This window comes from Micropterus salmoides, unplaced genomic scaffold (assembly GCF_014851395.1).
Source record: "Micropterus salmoides isolate LMB-PRFRI ecotype aquatic unplaced genomic scaffold, ASM1485139v1 Ms_hic_scaffold_1, whole genome shotgun sequence".
NCBI classification, from domain to species: Eukaryota; Metazoa; Chordata; class Actinopteri; order Centrarchiformes; family Centrarchidae; genus Micropterus; species Micropterus salmoides.
The window spans coordinates 7565372-7580883 of NW_024040040.1; the positions used below are offsets into that span (position 1 = coordinate 7565372).

Genomic DNA, 15512 nt, shown 5'->3' on the forward strand with positions numbered 1-15512 from the left:
CACTGGATGTATAGATAAAGGAATGTAGCTTTGTGGAGCCAACGAGCAACACATGAAACAAAATCCCACTTCTCTCCTCCTAGTGTTTAAACAAAGAAGGGCACTACAGGGACGAGAGTCCTCACTCTGCTTCAAAACTGAAAAGCTCGGCGGTATTATCTCTATTATAAAAACGCATATGTCTTATCTCAAAGTTATTGGAAGAGGAGACTATGGTGACATATAAAGATATTTAAAAGAACATATTAAGCCAATGGGCTGCTGATGCATGCTTTAGACTAAACATTGCTATATTTAAACATTATTTCACAAAGCCCAGATGCCAGAGATGTCGGTGTGCAGCTGATGGCAGAAACTTAAAGGTCTGGAGCTGCACGACACAAGAGAATAATTCTTATTCACTTTCATTTGAGCTTAATTGTTAATGACATTCATTTTGTGTTTTACAGCCATCTATGTGATAAGATGAAGACCATAATGCTCTATGGCAAAATGGCTCAAATTCAGCTTTTTTCTCCCGATTCAGATGTGCTGCTCAAAAGATGGATCACCTGTGAACATTCACCTGTAACGTCCAGATAAAAAACTGTGAAAACCGTAAAAACCTTTAAGGCTTGACTCGGACCTGAATCCTATGATGGGACACTCCTTGCAGATGTTACACTTGGCCTGGTGCTTGGCGGTCTCGGCAGCGGCCACTCGGTGCAGGACGGGTAACCACACCATGGACTGAGGCTCTAAACGCATCCAGTCCAGGAACACGGCGGCTTCCAGCTCGGGTTTGTTGTTGGCCTGCGAAAAAAGGTGAGGTTACAGTAAGCATGGTTTGAAAATAAAACAAAAGACTAAGGTTAGCGCTTAACAAGATTGACTAAACAAATTAAAATCCCATTGTTGGAATGGTTTTGGAAACATTTTTCATCTTATCCCCCAGTGAGGAGATAAAATCAGCTCTTTGTTTGAAAAAGTGTGTGAGAATAACACAGCAAGACGGAGAACTCCAGTAAATAATTCATGTGTTTTTGGAAGTGAGAAGGTAAAAACGCCCTTGAATATGATATCGTGAATTTCTGTCAAATATTAACTAAGAATCTGGTGCAAGGACATTCACTTACAACTGTACCCTGTCATCCTTCCTTAAAGGTTAAATCCGGTGCTATTCCACATTTTTTTTTTGGGGTCAAAAAAATTTCACAGAACTATCAATAAATGCATCCTACCGACAAGTGTATCAAAGCCTATATTTTCTTCCTCCGTCCAAAATCTATCCAACACACATCAGTGAACCACACTGCTGCACTGCTTGACATGTTCCTTCATCACCATGAACACACACTTTAGGTTATTATGAGTAAAATCCCACATACACTCGTCCCGCTGGCAGAAATACTTGCTATTAGACCAAATGTGGATTCATCCGCTGCTGAAAATAGTCCTCAGCAGATACACTATTTATTCCTGTTTGAACATTTGAACGACACGTGGCCAACTAAGTCTTTTTTTCAAGACTTTTTGCTCTAAATGACTGAAAATAATCCATCATTTTCCCATCAGCAGGGACTCTGAGAAATCCACAGTTTCCATTGAACTGACTCCAAGCCCCCCCATCTCCCTCTTTCTGTCTCACACACACATGGACTGACCCCTCACCGAGGAAGCAGCTGGGATGAAGCTAAGCTATCTCCAGTTTTAGGGCTTCATATGATCAGATAGTCCAGCTGGTGTGTGCGGGAGTGTCTATTGTCTGACAACGTACTCAAATCATCAGAAGCTAAAATATGACTTGTGTTTGTTCAAGCCTCATCATGACTGAAAGTGTTGGTGACAACGTTGAAATGAGCAGTGACAGTGTCTGCAACATAATTTATACATTTTATGTATATTTACACAGTCTGCAAATACTTGCTTCCATCTCATGTCACTGAAAGGGTTTGTGATGTTTTCAAGGTACAAACAATCAAGGGACTATTACAGCCTCAAACACATGATGTTGACAGCACACATATATCAAGCTTTGTATTAGTGGCTCTGTCAATCAGTGTGTGCATGTGTGCATGTCTCCAGAACTCACAGTTTGATTGATTTGCTTGATACGCCTGTCAAACTTTCCAATTCTCGTTTGCCACATATGCAGTTAACAATGACAACAGCGGCAGATTTACTGTAGCAGTCCTTTCCTAAGCACTTTAAACATGAAAGTGCTGGATCATCTTTTGGAGATTAGGGATAATCCAGTCAGACTGCAATTACTGGAATACTTTGGGGGAAGAAAACAATGGTGTGTATCCTGGATTTGCTGCTTGTTTTGCGGCTCAAACGTCGAGGCTGTCTGCTCCCAAGCATAAAGAAACACAAAGGGAATGCTGATCTGCAGAGCTGGCGACCTTCCTTCGTCTTCTTCTCAGTGCTGTCATACACATCGTTACAACACCCATGTGCAGGTAGATCTACGGTGTTTTCCATATTTGTTTGAGATGGGGGTTTTCTCTCATGCATATCCATAAAAATGGCCATCTTTCCATTCCAGCAACATCTCTGCAGTTGTCAGAGATCATTTGTTTGATCCGCTACAGGCTGTCATTCACTTATTTCTCCTGCCTGATGCTTGAGTTCACACTCACGCATGGACAAACGCTCACTCTCTGGCCCCGTTTACTGGAGTCTTTAATACACTTGGTTTTATTATCTATGGTCTTATCCATGTTTTGCCCTTTATTTTTCTGCAAAGCTCTTAGTGACAATCCAGTTTCTTTCTATAAATAAACCTGATTTAGCCTGATGCAAACAAACGTTCAGATCACATTCTTGGTGCAGCTGTGGGAACATACGGCCTGAAGCATCATTGCAAATCGACAAACTGGCAATTGCAGCTTTTGACAGTCCTGTTACTATTATCGATGAGTACATTCATCTATAACTCTGCAGAAAGTCAAACCAGACTGCTAACTCCAATTTAGAAAGAAGGGTTTGTGTGGGTCTCGTACAAACTGGAAGCAGCTGCGGACGGAAGGCTCGATGTTGGAGCCGCCAAAGGACGCAACCTCGCCGAGCTGCCTGGGGATCTGGATGGAGTCGTGGAGGAGGAGGCCCAGACGACGCTGGTCGCAGAAACCTGTCGCGCTGGCAACCTGTCTGAACAAGACTGGAGGACGGAGAGGGACGAGACACACAGGGAAAGGTAGGACAGGACAAAGTAGACGGGAGAAGAAAAGTGTTAGAGAGAATGATTTGTGGAGACAGACAGAGAGAAAATAGGGATTATAAAGAAGAGACATGAGAGACTGAGATTTTGGGCTCCTTTTTCATGTTGCCGCAACGTCTGGTTGTATCTATTGGTTAACGTTGCATGTATCTGCAACATCCTCGGTTCAGTTGAGGCCACTGTTGCCTCTCTCTCCCCTCCTGTGTTTCCTCTGTATAGTTTCAACTTTCCAATAAGGCAAAATAAGCTAAGAAATTGGAGCAAAAAAAACCCTTCTTTCAATGCCTAAGTTCAGTGTGTGTGCATTACTTACATCTGTATTTATCCTCCAGGTGAGCCTTGCAGAGTGAAATGATTCCAGTTTTGAAAGACAGAGTCCGGATCTTTCCAGTTCGACCACTACCAAGAAGCAAAACAATATTTTAGGGTACGTTAAATCTCACTAACATAACAGGAACTCTTCTGTGTGTGTACACAGGTTGCTACCCGTACGTGTCATAGACGTTGAGCAGCCAGTTGAGGCACATGTCGACGCACAGCGGGACGTTGACCAGGTGGGAGTGGCTCTGCTCCAGCCGCTGGTACAGGCTGGTCAGACAGGTGACCAGCTGGGAGATGTCCAGCAGCTGCTCGTTCTGCTTCAGGCCGTGCTGGTCGAAAACCTCGCACGCCATCGGCATGCTCAGCAGGTCCACTATAAACACGAAGAGAGAGTAGGATGGTGAGCTGGCAGATGCACGCAGTGTGTCCTGCTGCTGAGCACAACCGTCCCTCCACAGGGTTCAAGCCCTCCATGTTCAAAGTGTCCTTGAGCTCAGTACTGCTCAGGGACAGTAGTGAGAAGGCGCTCTAACTCCAGAGATCAATAAAGCATCACATTATTCATCTTTATCATTAATTAAGTGCACTAAAGGACAGGGAGAGAGAGGTGTGTTAATACTGAGAAAAGGCCAACACACTTCAATTGATCCTGGTGTGGTCAATAAGTCAACTGAAGGTAAAATAACTAAATCTGAACTCAGAGAAATGCTCTACAAATGTGCAGCGTACGGCTGCTAAAACATTTATTTTATTTTTGAATATTCTTTTACAGGCAAGTGCTCGGTTCAGAACCTGCCGGTGGTAACGCTCTCCTGCTGTCTAGCGAGTTTGCTTTCTTATGAATTTTGTGACTCACAAAACTGTAAATCTTTCTTTTCTGCACACCGGCTGTTTCCCTTTTCCTCATCCAAGAACACGCAACATGGTGGACAGCAGGAGAGAGGCACACGCAGAATAGATGTTGATGAGCACATGGCAATTCAAACATCCATTCGAACGTGAAAAGAATATTAAATAGTCTAAAATTGTGTTTTATGTTCATGTCATGTGGGATTGTGTGGTCCAGATGCGGAAAACTCCCAAGACTTGCGAGTGCTCATATCATCAAAACGTTATATCAAAATAAAACACCCTGTGCAGACTCCCAATCGTATATCAACAATAAACCCAATTAAAACAGACAAAAAGGAAACCATTTAACTATGTAGGCTACTTAACTATTATAGAAGCACAAAAATCAAGGACTAGTTATCAAATCAATAAAACGCTCTGCTTCTGAAACGCACGCTGCCGTGCAGAGGACGAGACAAAACGAGGTCGCAGAGAGCCGTGCCCGGTAGTCTAAGCACAAATTCCACAACGGCGGGTAGGCAAATTGCTCAGCTCCGAAACACTTCCGGTGGTATATGAAGCTACGCAGAGGACGAACAAAACCGCGACGCAGCTGTGCCCGGGGGAATCCAGCGGTAATTATGATGCACCTCAAGGTTCTGCTTCTAATTAAAAAACTATATTAACAGATAGATGTTAGCAAACACTTTCTTATTTACACATCCAGCACAGCACACAGTAACATCAGCAGTTATTTGGAACGTAAATCCAATATTCTCTCTCTTTTAGCTCAGTTTTTGGTCTCCACCAGCTCCTGAGAAAGATATCTGGCTCTTTAGTTGCTACATGCTCCACCAAGTTCCCCAGCAAGTATCTAACTGGGTCTGCTGTTTGGTGCTGAGCAGGCAGGAGTGCCCAGTGTTATTCACTGTGTGTTCAAGCAGAACACAAAGTGAATTGTTTTGAGGAGGCGTGATTGCATACAAAGTCGATGGGAAGACAAGATTACACGTGAATTTGCCTGCTAAAAGAGGCTAAAGGCTCTGTAGAGTGGAGGGGAACTGCTGATGATAGCAGCTTTAAGGACTTTTGCTCATGCAATATGCACTTGAAATTTTTTTTTTTACATCTTTATCACTACTTTCATTGTTGTTTCATCTTCTTCTCATTTTTTTGTTTTCTTCTCTTATTCTAATGCGTATACTGTGTCAAATCAATTAGAAGTCAAGGTTTCTATATTTTGCTTTAATGCCCGAAATATCTAAAAAGAAGATATTGATATTTATGTACCATTATGGAATTCCATTAAGGCAAATTAAAAAGTAATTTAAATAATCCAGGAGACAGCAAGGTTTTAAAAAAAAGAATAAGATGAAACGGAAAGTAATAATACAGTAGAAAGAAAGAAATACCCACCAGGATTAAGGATAAAAAAGTAAACATTTCAATAACCACGCTGCTTTGGCCTGGGTTAATAACCAAACCTGTTAACTGTTATTTTTAGAAAGTCCCAATACCGTAAATAGTGCTTCTGTGCTATATGGCTGCATCCAGCTATACGCTTCAGAAAATATCACACATAACAGCTCGTAGGCGGCTCACACTCCACAGATCCACCGGCGAGAGACGAGAAGGATGAGTAAACACACATATGGACACACACACACACACACACACACACACACACACACACAGACTGTGAGGGCAGAGAGGCAAAGCTGGTAGAAGTAGAGAGACAATAAGGAGGAGGAGGAGGAAAAAAGAATACACAGTACACAAAGGAGGACGTGAAGAGAAAATGGAGAAAATGAACAAATGAGGTGAATTAAAAAAAAAAGAGACAGGGAGATGGAGGAAAATAAAGATCAAAGTAGGAGTGTAGGAGGGCTGGAACACAATGAGAAGAGCACTCATGATGAGAGAGGAGTGTGGACGAAGAGACAAAAACCCTACGTGACACATACAGGAGAGGTATATACACATGTAAACTCTATATAGACAGAGTACTTACAGCAGAGAGCCTTCTGCAGGCGTCTGAGCTTCATGGCTGTTCGGTAGGCTGAGAATCGAACATTATTCAGGTCAGCTAAGGAAAGAGAAACAAGAACAAAGATGATACACAGTTTTAATATCACGCACTGCTCTGGTTTGCTTTTATAAAAAGGGGTACAGCATGTTTTGTCACATAGTATGTCAGAATGAGCATCTTACCCAGAGACTGGTAGAGCTCGGCCATCTTGGGATGATCCCAGCATGTTGTCTGGGTCTGGTGGCTGGAAAGGGACAAAAAAGAGCAAGACGGTCAGATGCCGAGTTGGCTAAGGCTCTTGTATTGGTTGTAAAAATATTGCATTGAAACATTTCCTATATTTGCCTGCTGATTGTTATTTTTATACAATAGCTGTTATAAAGTAGAGGTTATTTTGTGACCATACGTGCAAAGTCTGCAAATGATTGGAGGCGCACAATCATCAAGTTTATAATATGTACCTGTAGCAGCCATTTTTTTACTTAGTCAGCTACTAAGATACATATTTAGTGTACATGAGCTCCTGGACAGAAATCTCTACTTCAATCATCTTAAAAAAAAAAAAGAGTATAAGTCTGTTCCTACATCTATGCTAGCAGGCTCCGTGAGACTGTATCAAGACACAGCAGTGTTTTCAGCTTAATGCTAATGCTAGCATTCCAACACGCTCACAATGTCAATGCTAACACGCTGATATTTAGCAACTGTTTACTCTGTTCACCATCTTAGTTTTGCGTGTTAGCATGCCAACATTTGCTCATTAGCACTAAACAAAAAGTATAGCTGTGGCAGATGGGAATGGTCAATAGTCCTGCAGGTAAAATCTGACCTAATGATGGCGCTACATGAAGAGTTAAGGGACTTCCAAAAGTTATTACATTTCACCAAAACTAAAAATGTCAATCTCAGGTCAGGTGATTGCCAGAGATATTAGGATTTATCCCCTAGGGGCCGTGATGTACAGTTCCACATGTCAGTCTATCCGACAGCTGATGAGATTTCAGTCTGGACCAAAGTGCTCGATCGGCCAACAACGGCATCACAAAAGAATTTGTATTTCTTTTCCTCGGTAGTGCATTTCCATTTTTGTGTGGATATAACAACGAGACGGTAAAGTGTGTTTGTGATTATATGTTCTAGAGTTTAGTGCCAAAAAGGTGCCAGGAAATAAGTATTTAACAGACAATAAATAATAATAATAAAAATCAGAGTTCGGTCTAGACTTGTTCTATATGAAAAGAGCGATGAGACTACTTTTGTTATGAATCGGAACTACATAAATAAACCTGAATTGATTTGACTAAAAAAATAAAAGAAACATTCAGAACACTATTCTTCATTTATAATTTCAAGCCCTTTGTAATATTCTATCAACACTACATCTGGTCGGGATTTGGTAACTTTACAGTGAGCTTACTTTATGTTAACTTCATTACCACATTTTAAAATAACCCTACAGTAACTTAGATTTCTCTGTCATCTTGTTTTTTTATCTTGTCGAGTTAAAACAGGAGACAAATGTGGGGATTTGAGAAGAGACTATAATAGTTGCACAATTGCTGTCACAGTTTCTTTTAAATTCATGGGGACATTTTTGCTCCTTCTTCTCTAGTCCATCAAACTCACCCAAATAAATCCACTAAACTGAACAATTTATTAAAACAAAGTTGCCAAAGCAGAATTCAAAGAGTTGGTGTCGTTCTGTTTCATTATGTATAGAAGACGTACAGGAGACCTGAAAACTGGTTTTGTACATTAACACATAAATCCCTCAAGATGCTAAGTTTTATATAAAATAGAAAGGTAAATATTTAGAGCAAAAGGAAAGCAAAAGAAGATGGAAAGTCTCAGTCGCTGATGGATTAGATCAGCCGCCCCAGAATCCCACACTATGACATTAATCCTGTTGTTTGTGTGTTTCTCCCCTCCATCTCATAATCTTAGAAAATAACAACCCACTGTGGCACAAAGCCACAACACAGACCCCATCCTCCCTGCATCACAACGGTGATAGAGGAAAAAGAAAGAAAGGAGGCAGAGGGAGAAAGAGAGATAGATGGTTGCTGTGTCATTCTCCCCTCACACATTCTCTCCTCGTGACTGCTGCTCCCCACTCACAAGAGACTCGGCTGTGTGTGTGTTGGGAGACAAACAGATCGGGTGCGCGAGTGAATCTGTGCGCGTGTGATTTACGCCTTCAGCGCTGCGATGAGGGATGCGTATTTTCTCATGTACCAGAACAATCACGGTAATGGTGATGTTTAAAGAATTTGTGCTCCTTGTTCGAGGTCTTGAACCCTGTCTTTTGTAACACACGGCCTCAAGATTAACGCACGATCCACCTTAATAAAAAGGTACAATGTGCAGCGTGTAAACACTGAAGTTCATCTGCTTGTGAAATAGGCGGGGCTAGAAGCTTGGTGACGTACTCTCGGGGCAGTTTGTGAACTACGGCAGCTGAAGGATTTGGGGAGACACACCTTACACCCACTTACGCACCTCTCCAAATTGCAGCGATTCTGTTGAAATGACTTTGCCGTGACTGGGCCTTAAGACTTTTTTTTTTTCTTAAAGGTCTTTGTTGCTAATGTTTTATTGTTCATTTCTTTTTACAGAAGCATTTTGCGACCTTGCTCTGTGAAAAGGTGCTACATTAAAAAAAAAGGCCCCTGGAGTTCTAGGGTTTCGAGGACAGTTGCCCACTTTGCCCAATCGGTAATCCAGCCTTGACAATGTGTTACAGTTTTTAAATGATTTAAATTATGTTATTGCATCTTCATCCATGCTGCATCGTGGAAATACTACAGCAGGATAAACAATATGATCAGTGTGGTCGAGGATATTTAAACAATGGCCTCCCAACATTTCCTGTTTAATCCCAGCCCGGTTGATCTGACCTCTAATTTGCATTTGATTGCATCTTTAAACACACACTTTGAATTGAAATGCCATCTAGAAAACATTAAAACCTGTACTTGCATTCAATGACAGCAAAAACTAATTATGCTCCTAAAATAAGAAAATCTGGACGGCTAATTCCAGCTGCATTGATAACCAAAGTGCATCCATGTTAGGAAAAATAAGTAAATGTCAGAAATGTTCTGATGGTGTTAGATACATGCTACTGTAACTGTGATCATAATGTGCGAGCTGCCTGTTTACATAAAGCTAATGGAAGCCACATGTCTTACCAGCGAGGCAATTAAGTTTTTTTGTTCAGAGTACATAAAATATTTGAAAAGACCTTCACAGGCGACAGAGAATAGCGGAATCGCACAGAATGATTTCTAGTGACTTCCATGTTATATGTCAGATGTATAATAAATAGACATTTGGCTCCCTGCAATCCTGGAAATGAGAGCGGCTTTTTATTTAATAGTATGCGTCAGTCAGGCCGTCTGTGATGCTTTCGTCATTAAGTAAAATATAGGACAGTTAGATGGCTATTCAGTGCCAGTTAGAATGAAATATTAAAAGCCATTTTGTCGCTGATATTAAATGAGAACTGGAGCTGGAGAAAATTCAACACTCAAGTTATTCAGCAAAGATAAAGATATTTAGATCTTTAAGAATGAAAACCGGTACAGGTTTGTGTGAACAGGCTTACATACGTGTGAATAGTGGGTGTACAAAGCGAGCGACCGCTGCACACAGTGGGTGCTGCGGATCAGTGGGGGACAAAAACAAAGACAGTAACTTTGTGTCAACAAAAAAAAATAAATAAATAAATAAATAGTAGAACTGTTTAAAACAGAGCTGCTCAGCGTTCCCTCGAAGACAAAGCACCGTTTTCTGCTTCATAATTCAGGCCTGAGGCGTTCTGGTGCACAAATGCAACCCTGCCCAGCTTGTTAAAAAGCACACATGTCGAGTTGGTCACACACGAGAACACCTGCAGTTAACCTTTGTCCAAAAAGCAGACACATAATAATCCATACGCTGTTTTTTTCCCAGCATTGCCCTTGTTTTTTTCTCTGTCCTGCCTCTCTGCCCCTCTCCCACACTCCCACTCCAGATAATGAGGGAAGGGGTCCCATGGTGAAGAGCTACTTAAAAATCCTCTAAGCTCAGAGTCTGTGCAAACAGTAGCTCAGTCACTCAGCTCGCCGTCAGGCGTGCTGCTCCGAGCCACTCGGACAAATGCTTCTAATAACCGTGCAGCATCAAACACGCCGCTGCTTCTATCCAGAAAACTGCAGTAGCTCGGAGATGTGGGCTTCAGACTGAGAAGTGTTGTACTTCAATTCCCTGATGTCCTTGAGCAAGACAGGTAACTTGCAGCTGTTTACATCAGCTGCTCAGAAGCAAACACCAGTAATAAAGAGCACTTCTATTTTCACATAAAACTGAGATGATCTCAGTCCCTGATTCTCAACCCAGGGGTCAAGATCCAATCGATGACTCACACAAATATACATCTTCCAGTGAAAGGAGAGGCCGTTGTATTGAGCCCAGAGTCCTGCTAGACAAGAATATAATACAGTATTTGGTTGGGGTGCTTTGTAATGATCTAAATTCCTATAAATTCCCACTGTGTTCTGGTGTGACACCAAAGCCAAAATGTAAAAATGTCTAACACATATTCCGGAGTGCATCCCTCTCCAATGTTTGACCTTATCTAATGTAATAGGGGTATAATGGTACATGTATTTGTCCTGCGGTACATGACGTTTGGTTTAGTATGCGGCTCGGACGCCCCAGTACTCCCTGTGGACCAATCAATTACTGTCCAAATGGTCTATTTATGTCTACTACTCGCACACGTGGAGTGTCCACACTTGACATGTGGATTGGGCGGTATCTATTTTTTCATGCCCTTCAAACTGGGGTATGCGTTATATGACGGTATATGCGTAAAAAAACTAAACCAAAGATAAACATAAAAGCTGAGCTGCTGGTGATGGAAGTCATTACTGGCCCAGAAGGGTCTCACGTGACGCTACTCAGCCAATCAAATTTGTGCACTGCGAGACAGTCTGTGTGACACGGGGGAGACGAGATGAGAGACAGTTGGAGAAATAAGAGAGTCTGAGAGGCAATTTCACATAGCGAAGAATGAGAGCTTTTAATTAAGAATAGACAGACTCTTACATGTTCGTTCTTCCCACCGGCAGACTATGGCGATTATATAAAGTGGCGTGTGAAGAGCCACTACGAGAAAAAGCAAAGGGCATCTTTTGAGCAAACACACCTACTCGAATCCCAACTGAGCGCTCAGTAAAAACCTACAAACCAATATGATTGATCCACCAGAAAGAGGAGCGTCAGTGTTTTTGACAGCATTTAAAAATGATACCTCCGAGATATCTAAATACCCGGGTATACCATGAAACCTTGATACCACCCAAGCCTAGCTATACAAAGCACTGACACGAACATTTTATTCTAATTGGATATTTAACTCGACCTGCCCCCCTGCGGTTTACGCTGAATGGAAAAGGTTCTGGTCTAGCACAGGCTTGGGATCTGATTGTCTGTTACAGGTTGCAGAATCATCAGAAGGGGAGACAAAATTTATGAGCAGCAGGTTTAATAATACTATTGGCCAATATATTATTAGCAGATCTATTTTATGTATATATATATATTTATTTTTACAAATAATGATAACAGTGTTGGGCTCAAAAATCCAGTCTCCATTGGGCTGTATCTAATATTAGGTCAATGATGACATCACAAACCTAAAAACAGAAAAGTCATAAATTGACAGTAAAAGACATTCTTATACTCTTTGATTAAATATTCCTAAAGAGTTTTCAAAATAAGGCTACATTAAACCTTTTCATGCGATTTAAAAAACTAGCGAGAGGCTATTCTTGGGCCAGGGTTCAAACCCCTCCCTGCTCAAAGTCCTTGAGCAGGACACTGAAGTCCCCTCCCAGCTCCCGGGGTGTTTTTCTGTCTGCACTCTGTTGAGGCAAGGCTAGCCAAAAGAGAATTCCCCCAAAGGGATCAATAAAGTATTGCATTACATTTCACCATCGCGTTAACTTCAAACTCCCCACCCCCATCTCTGCCACACCACCCACCTGCCCTCAACACCTTATCTGTCTCCACTGCGGCTTCAGCCTCCTATAGTGGAAAGCAGCTATTTGTTTGGGAGAGGACGATACTGCATCTTTTTTTTTTTTTGCCCACAGACACAAACACACACAACAAAACACCTGACAAACACACATTGTTCCAATATGTCTCTAAAATCCAGAACTGCAGTCCTACCACTTCCCACCAGATGTTCCATTGGGATTAATAAACAAGACCCAAAAAACAACAGAACAATCATAAATCAATGGTGGCCCGCAGGAATCCAGCATCTCTAGTTTTGACTCTTTTTATGCTCCTGGAAAGCTGACACTGTCTCCCTAGAAAATGTATCATGGCCCCGGGACAAGCCAAAGTGTTGATAATGCATCGTAAACTGTCAAAAGATAAAGTAGCGCACACTGAGCGGCTCTGGTGGAGCAGTCAGGGATTCACTGCCTTGCTCGAGGGCGATCTGATTGAAGCTGACGAAGGAGGGGAAGCGCATTCAACAATCACATCCCCCACCTACAGGGATAGAAACCAGTAGAGACAAGAACGGTTTAAACTAACAATCTTATTGGGATGAAACAGCTTAAGGTTAAAGAAGTGGTCTTAATTTTGGAAACACTGTAAATGCATTGTTCTTGTTATGAGCGTGTTTATTTATTAAGATTTATACCAAAAGGTACCAGGACGTTAGAAATGGACTGCTTCATTTTCTGTGTTCAAATGTTTCTAGTTTACAATTTATACTCTTCAAATTAGGCAGGTTAGCTGCTCACAAAATATACAAACACCACCATATTTTAACCATGTACCTCCATTAATCAAATAATAAAGATTTGTATTTGAACCTCACATTCAGCATAAGAAAAAAGTCTAAACTGAATTTAAATAAAGGCTGCGTAACTGCTAAGTGTCTGGGTGGAGAAAAAAGGAAAAACATTATAAATATATAAATTATATGCATCATTTTTCTTTAAAGCATGAAGGATGAGTAAATTATTGGAGGAGACCCAGAGGAATGTTAAGTGTCTATTTGCATCATTTTAAACTAAACTCAGAGTCTCCAGCCATGCTGGCGTCTCTGTGAGGCTGTACTTAGGCACAGCGGTGCTTTCAGCTAAATGCTAACATCAGGCAGATGCATTTACTCAGAGGGGGTGTCGACTCTGGTATTTTAATTTGTCATGTGCATGTGGTTCATGCTTTTTTCTATCTGTTTTTTGTTTTTATTAACACTCAACTTTATTGCTTTTTTCCCCCTCGTACTTACACTTTATCTGAGAACTATATCAGTTTGCGTTTTACCTGCAAATCTTACCTCAAATATTATTTCCTTTGTTGTTTGTGAAACGTCACATTTACACACAACCAAAGAAATACAAAGTGTGCGTCCTGGTCAGAGTTCAGTTTTAAAATCCTAGTGTACCAGGGAGTGGCTGTTGCCAACTCCGTCAGCCCAGTGTCTGGTTCAAACGTAGTCAGCAGAATGGAGACAAGCTGCTCCAGGTCACCCTGCCCTTTTCTTATGGTAGCGCTACAGGAAAAGTCTGAGGATCACAACAATTGGTAGGATTCATCCTCTGGGGAACATGTATGTCCGAGATATTTCAATCTAGATCACAGTAGTGGACTGACTGACTATGGGACGTGGCCCTTCTCAGGGGGTTGATTTCTGCTTACAGGATCTCGAGAACACACTCAACACTGCACTCCATTAGATCCTCATCAACACCCCCTCCGAGTGTCAATCGGATGAACAGTTCTCGAGATATGCAAAGGACATAGTTTCTTAATTTATGCTACAGCGCCACCTTTCGGCCAAACAGCACCAAATCTGTCATGGTCACCCAGGCATCATTTCTACAACTGTCCACTAAATGGGGTTACAGTAACACAAAGCTTTCAGGAGATATGACAGTATTTGAGCAAACGTTGAGGGCCAGTTATAGCAAGACTGCATGGAACATCAAAAATCTGAAAAAGTAACTTTTTCCGGCTTGGTCCAGAGACGGTCTCTACCAAATTTGGTGACAATAGCTCAATATTTGTAGGAGGAATAGCACAAAAAAAACAGATTTAGACCAAATTCAAAATGGCAGAAAATCAATCTAGATGCAAATGATCATGGCTTATTCATCTAGATTTGCTTTTGAGACTGGCCAAATTGCACCAAATACACACTGCATTTCCTTGAGTGCTCAGCAACACACCCACCAAGTGTGAAGTTAATCGGGTGAACAGTTGTTGAGAAAATTGAAGGACATAAAAACAGATTCCTTCCTTCACAGTTAGATGCTGAAGAAAGAACATGATTAGATTATTTCTCAAGGCCTATTTATTTTCAAAGAAATATAGACATTCCTCTGTGCAGCATAATTTAAAGTTAGACTAAACTGCGGTCGTTTTTTGACAGCGATAACACACAAACACACGTGCCGTCACACATTAACGCACACACCCACACACGTGCGAACACACAATGCTACATATTGCAGTTAACAGGCAGCTGAATAGCTTATTGCGGCAGTGACAGATAGGCGTTTTAAATAATGGATCCGCACAGAGACACAAGTGTCACTTCTCGCTGCAGTCAATTATGGCTCTTGGATGAATGATTAAAGGTGGTTTATGGTCTATGGCGATGTCTTCCACTGCCTATCAGTGAGAGTGAGCCCCGACAGAATGTTTCCTGCACGCCAGGCATCTGAATGAGCTCAGACAATGGCCTTCTGGGACGTAATGTGAACAAGAGCAAAAGCGGGCGAAAAAGCATGAAAGCCATATTCATCAGCTGGATATGATGGGAAGCTGTTTGTGAAAGAGAACCTGAAAGTACTGACAAAACCTGGTGGCTCACACGCAGCTAAAAGATACTTCATTATTTTCCTTGTTATTAACTTATCTTAATGATGAGTTACTATTTCAGACACATGATAACTTAGTTGCACTTTTTTGCACCTTCATTTAACATCATGAGATTTTTTAAAGGATCATTGTGGTGTGTGTTTTTAAAAAAAAATGTAACAGAAGTGAGTATTTCTGGCAGCAGGCCGGTGTATGTGGGACTGAGTCAGAATAATCTGCATTGTATTTTCGTGG

General features: G+C 41.5%; 1 protein-coding gene across 15 annotated transcripts in view; it reads right to left on the minus strand.

Moving 5' to 3' along the window:
• Positions 1–15512, minus strand: part of dmd (dystrophin) — a 343068-nt gene that overhangs the window by 23304 nt on the left and 304252 nt on the right. For all 15 annotated transcript variants that reach the window (XM_038716227.1, XM_038716250.1, XM_038716303.1 and 12 more), the window contains 6 exons: positions 6566–6627; positions 6366–6440; positions 3695–3896; positions 3516–3601; positions 2985–3142; positions 626–792 (listed from right to left, as the gene is read on the minus strand). In XM_038716227.1, the coding sequence (XP_038572155.1) occupies positions 626–792; positions 2985–3142; positions 3516–3601; positions 3695–3896; positions 6366–6440; positions 6566–6627 (750 nt within the window). The remainder of the gene's footprint in view (positions 1–625; positions 793–2984; positions 3143–3515; positions 3602–3694; positions 3897–6365; positions 6441–6565; positions 6628–15512) is intronic.